Here is a 4,881-nt window from a genome sequence, read left to right on the forward strand (position 1 = left end):
TACACAGAGAAACCCTGTCTGGAAAAACCAACCAACCAAACAAACAAACAAAAAAACAAAAACAAAAACAAAAAAAGCAAAAAACAAAGAAACAAAACAAAAAAGAGAGACAGAGAAAGGAGGAGGAGGAAGAAGAAATTTCTAATTAAAAAAGTAATTATGCAATACACCCTAGATTTAGAGAAGAAATATATTCATGTTTAAAAGTATAAGTCCATTTTCCACTTTTGCTTGTCATAGATCATGGAAACTTCTTGAATCACTTCTGAAACCTATTTAATAACAAAACAGCAGCAGTAGGAAGAGGCAGTAAAATCCCAAGCCACATGTTGACATGAAATCTTAAGGTCACTGCCTCTTCTCCATTTCACCTAGCTGCAGTCACTGTAAAGAACAGCCTCATCTGAAGTTGAGCCTAGTGCCTCATGATCCCAGCCCTCGGCAGAATGAGCTGGAAGACCGTTGTGAATTCCAGAACAGAAAAGAGGAAGGAAGAAAACATTTATCTATTTGAACAGAAGACTCTTCTTTTCTTGTGATTTAGAATAGCTTCAAGTGAGAGAAACTAAACTTGTTCTGTCACACACAAGGGTATGTATTCTCAGGGAAGTAGGTGAAGTATAAATTAGTATTAACATTAATACTAGATTTCTGGGCAAGAGAGATGTTCACACATCATCTTTGTAACTCATTGGATATGAATATGCACACAGGCTGAATTATGGAGTGTAAAACTGCCTCAGTTGATGACTGCCCCACCAACTCAACACTTGCTATCTGACTAAGCCAAGACATAGGTTCATTGCCACTTTCATTATTAAAACTACTAAACTGGTTAAGGGCTCCTGCAAAAGCCTGGCAGTTTCAAGGCCATCAGTCTTAGACCTTGTTTCTGTATGGCTACTACCAGTACCTCAAATAGAAATGTGGCCAGCTCTCTTGTCCTGATTTAAATTCTGCAATGATTCCCCAGGAAACAAAAAAAAAATCTCAACTCCATACCACAGAATACCAGGTCCTTTGTGACCAAATTGTTCCCACCTTTTCTGCTGTGTGCAGTTCTGTGTGAATATCACACGTGCCTGTCATTATCGGGTGCCCTGCTGTGAAGTCACATTAGCCTGCAGTAAGTTTCATGAGTGCACATGCTCTTGTGGCCTGGCCACTCTTCTCTAGGCACAAAATACACTTGGAATGCCACTTCATTTCCACTCTTTAGTCTCAAGCTGTTTTCATTTCCGTAGGAAGCCTCCCCAAATACTCAGATCAGTCAGGCACCTTATACTAGCACTGCGGAACTTTTCATAGCTCACAATTACAAGCTACAACATTTCCCCACCCTGCTGAATGAGCCTAGGGCCTCACCACATGCTAGGCACTATGTAAGCCATGGGTTATATAGTCCCAGCTCCACTCGCTTTTGGGCTAGTGTCATAAGGGTAGGGACCATTTGCTGTGCTTATCATTTTACTCCTAGTGACTCGAACAGAGTATGCAAACATTAGTAGACAACCAAAAAGAATCCCTTTGTGAACTGTTATAAACAGTGTAATTCCATGGGGTGTGTCAAATTGACAAGCTTTTCTAATATAACTTATTAAGAGTCAACAGAGTGAAACAACAACCTGGTGAGAGAAAATATCAACAAGGGACCAATATCCAGAGTAGATGAGGAACTCAACAAGCAAAACAAACAAACATCCTGAGGAAAAAAAGGATAAGTGACCTGAACAGATTTTTTTTCTCTTTTGGGGAAGGCAGGGTCTTACTCTGAAGCCTTGGCTGGCTAGCCTGAAACTCAAGAGACCTGCTTGCCTCTCCCAAGGTGTGTCACTACTCTCAGCCCTGACTGTTTGTTTGTTTGTTTGTTTGTTTGTTTTTGAGACAGGGTTTCTCTGCATATCCCTGGCTGTCCATACCAGGCTGTATACCAGGCTGATCTTGAACTCAATAGAACTGCCTGCCTCTGCCTCTGCCTCTGCCAATTCTTAAAAGAAGACATGTTGAAGCTGCATCAATCCATTCTGACTATGACAGGTTATAGGACCAAATGTTATATTACCACTGAAGAATAAGAACAATTCTTAATTTCTAATCCCAACTGATGATGGATTTCAGAAGACTGCAGCCCCTACACTGTCATAGTTTTTATTTGTATGCTTAAGTAAGAGGACCATTTGTGGAAGTTGGTTCTTTTTCATTATGTAAGGTGTGGGGACTTGAACTCAGGCTTCATTCGTATTGCCATTCTTCTATCAGCAGTGTCTTGGTTTCGTTTTCTTTCACTGTCACATTGCACCTGCAATCACGAACCTAGAAGGATGAATGCTTCCTGTCACTCAGTTCCCTTTTCCCACTTAGACAGCCCAGGCCTGCAGCGAGGGAATATGCCACCCATAGGAGGCAGGTGCTCCCATCTTGATTATACATAAAGCTGACAACTGAGATTAACCATTATAAGCAGGTACCCTCAAATATCACTGCTATAACTTAGTCATGGCTTGTTCTCTAATGGTCTACAGTATAAAAAGAGTAGGGCACAGTTCGTTGTGCCTGGAATCCTTCCTGTTCTTTGAGAGGTGGAAGCAGGCAGACCAGCGGTCAGAAGACCTGTCTCAGCTACATACAGAGACTGATGCCAGCCTCAGCTATAGGAGACTGTCTAAACAAAACACCCCAACAACAACAATACACAGTATAGGAAGGTGGCTGGAACTTTAAGGGGAAGGACCTCACAGAAGGTACCTGGGTTATGACCACCTTCAGAATGAAGTAATGTTGGTGTCAGAGAGTACAATGACTTCTGAGTGAGCACATTCCCACAAAAGCTTGCTTCTGGATTTGAACACTCTCACAGGCTCCTCTTCTGAATCTTTACCATGCTGTGACACTGTCCTTATCTGACACTAGGGCTATGCTGACTGTAGTTTCTAGTTTCTAGCCACCAGAAGCACAGACCAAATGAACAACCTCTTTTGGGGGAGTGGAGTAAGGGTTGAGACAGGGTTTCACTTATATAGCCTTGGGTGACCTGGAGCTTTATATGTAAAACAAGCTGGTCTAGAACTCATGAAGATCCAACTGCCTCTGCCTTCTGAGTGCTGGGATTTAAGGTGTACACCACCACACCTGCATAAAGTACCCAGTCTTACTTTGTTAAAGCCATGCAGAATAGACTAGGGAAATAAAAAATCTCATTAATGTTAAGAAGCTGAAAAAAGGTCTCAGAAAATGAGGGGCAGAAATTCACCATCTGCAGCAAGCACGTTAAGCACAATAATAAGGTAATCTTGCTTGGTATGGCAGCACATCCCTACAGCCAGGAGGATCAAAAGCTCCGGCTAAACGGCAAGACTCTGAATGAATGAATGAATGAATGAGTGAGTGAGTGAGTGAATTTGGTTGTTTTTGTTTTTTTTTTAAAAGACAGGATAAGTCTAAATACTTCTAGGCTGGCTTTGAATTCCTGAGCGCAAACGATCCTCCTGTCTCAGCCTTCCAAGTCTGAGGGGAGAGTACACCATCAAGCCCCTGAGAGTCTGTTAACAGTGCCTATTATCAGCATCAAGGGTTTTCATTCTTTCTTTATTTTAAAGATTTGTTTATTTTTACTTTGTATAAGTGTATGCCAGCATGTATGTATGTGCACCAGGTGCATGCCTGGTGTAGGTAGAACCTATAGAGGCCAGAAAAGGGTGTTGGATCCCCCTGGAAATGCAGTTACAGACTGGTAAACTGTCCTGTGGGTGCTGGGACTCAAACCTAGGTCATTGCTGCAAGTTATTTATTTGTAATTCAAGATGGGCAACAAACGTTATCATAAGCCAATGTGAGACTTCTGAAATTATAGCAGCTGCTTACCTTTTTCTGTGCCAGAGAATATGGAGATGATTTTGTTCCTGGGTTTTTTTTCCTCTGGAACAGAAGGCAAAGGTTTCAAACTGTGATTGGCTGATAAAGGATCTTTTCCTCCGGTGCTAAAAATGGTACTGCTCATCCGCACTGGAGGTGCTGGGGGCTTGTCTTCTAGCTCTCCGTTATCAGACATGATTCAAAATTATGAAACGGCCTGAAAGAGACAACCCCAAAGCAATCAATCAATCACAAGGTTACAGACAGCGTAGACAGCAATCACCCCTCCACAACTGCAAATTAGAAATCCAGTCACTGACATTTGCAAAATTTGGATAAAAGATCTAAGATAAAACAAATTTCATAAAACCAATCAATCCCCACTAAATAGCCCCAGAAATGTTTGAAGAACATGTTCACACTAACTCCTCACAAGCAATTTACCTAACGACCCTGAGATGATTCCACAATACAGAAGAACTGTTTGTGTGCTGCCTCATTCTCGTCCCCATGATACAAACTGAAATCACCCGGGGAGAAGAACCTTTAGCTGAGATGCTGCCGACATCAGCCTGGCCTGTGGATAAGCCTGTGGGTGGTTTCTTAGCTAATGACTGATGTGGGAGGGCTCAGCTCACTGTTGGCAGTGCCACCCCTGGGTGGGTTCTGGGTCATATAAGAAAGCAAGCTGTGCAAGGCACAGGGAAGGAACAAACAAATAAGTAGCAATCCTCATGGTCTCTGCTTCAAGCTCTTGCCTTGGCTTTCCCTGATAACAAACTGCAATCTGTACCAAGTTAACATTTCCCTCCCCCAGGGTGGTTTTAGTCAGCGCTTTTTGTTTGTTTTACATTTTTCATGTAATGAGTGTTTCAGCACAGCCTTACAGAAGCAAATTAGAACAGTTTGGATTTTTTATGATTTATTTTTACTGTATGTGCTGTGTTTTGCTCTCTCTCTCTCTCTCTCTCTCTCTCTCTCTCTCTCTCTCTCTCTCTCTCTCTGTGTGTGTGTGTGTGTGTGTGTGTG

The 4,881-nt window shown here is 42.2% G+C and overlaps 1 protein-coding gene across 1 annotated transcript in view; it reads right to left on the reverse strand.

Annotated features, from left to right (window-relative positions):
* The window catches only part of Pak2 (p21 (RAC1) activated kinase 2), a 64,063-nt gene that overhangs the window by 35,620 nt on the left and 23,562 nt on the right, over positions 1–4,881 (reverse strand). Inside the window, exon 2 of the mRNA XM_021209232.1 lies at positions 3,862–4,069. Coding sequence (XP_021064891.1) covers positions 3,862–4,048 — 187 coding nt within the window. The 5' untranslated portion in view covers positions 4,049–4,069. The remainder of the gene's footprint in view (positions 1–3,861; positions 4,070–4,881) is intronic.

The sequence above is a fragment of the Mus pahari genome, chromosome 12 (assembly GCF_900095145.1).
Source record: "Mus pahari chromosome 12, PAHARI_EIJ_v1.1, whole genome shotgun sequence".
NCBI lineage: Eukaryota > Metazoa > Chordata > Mammalia > Rodentia > Muridae > Mus > Mus pahari.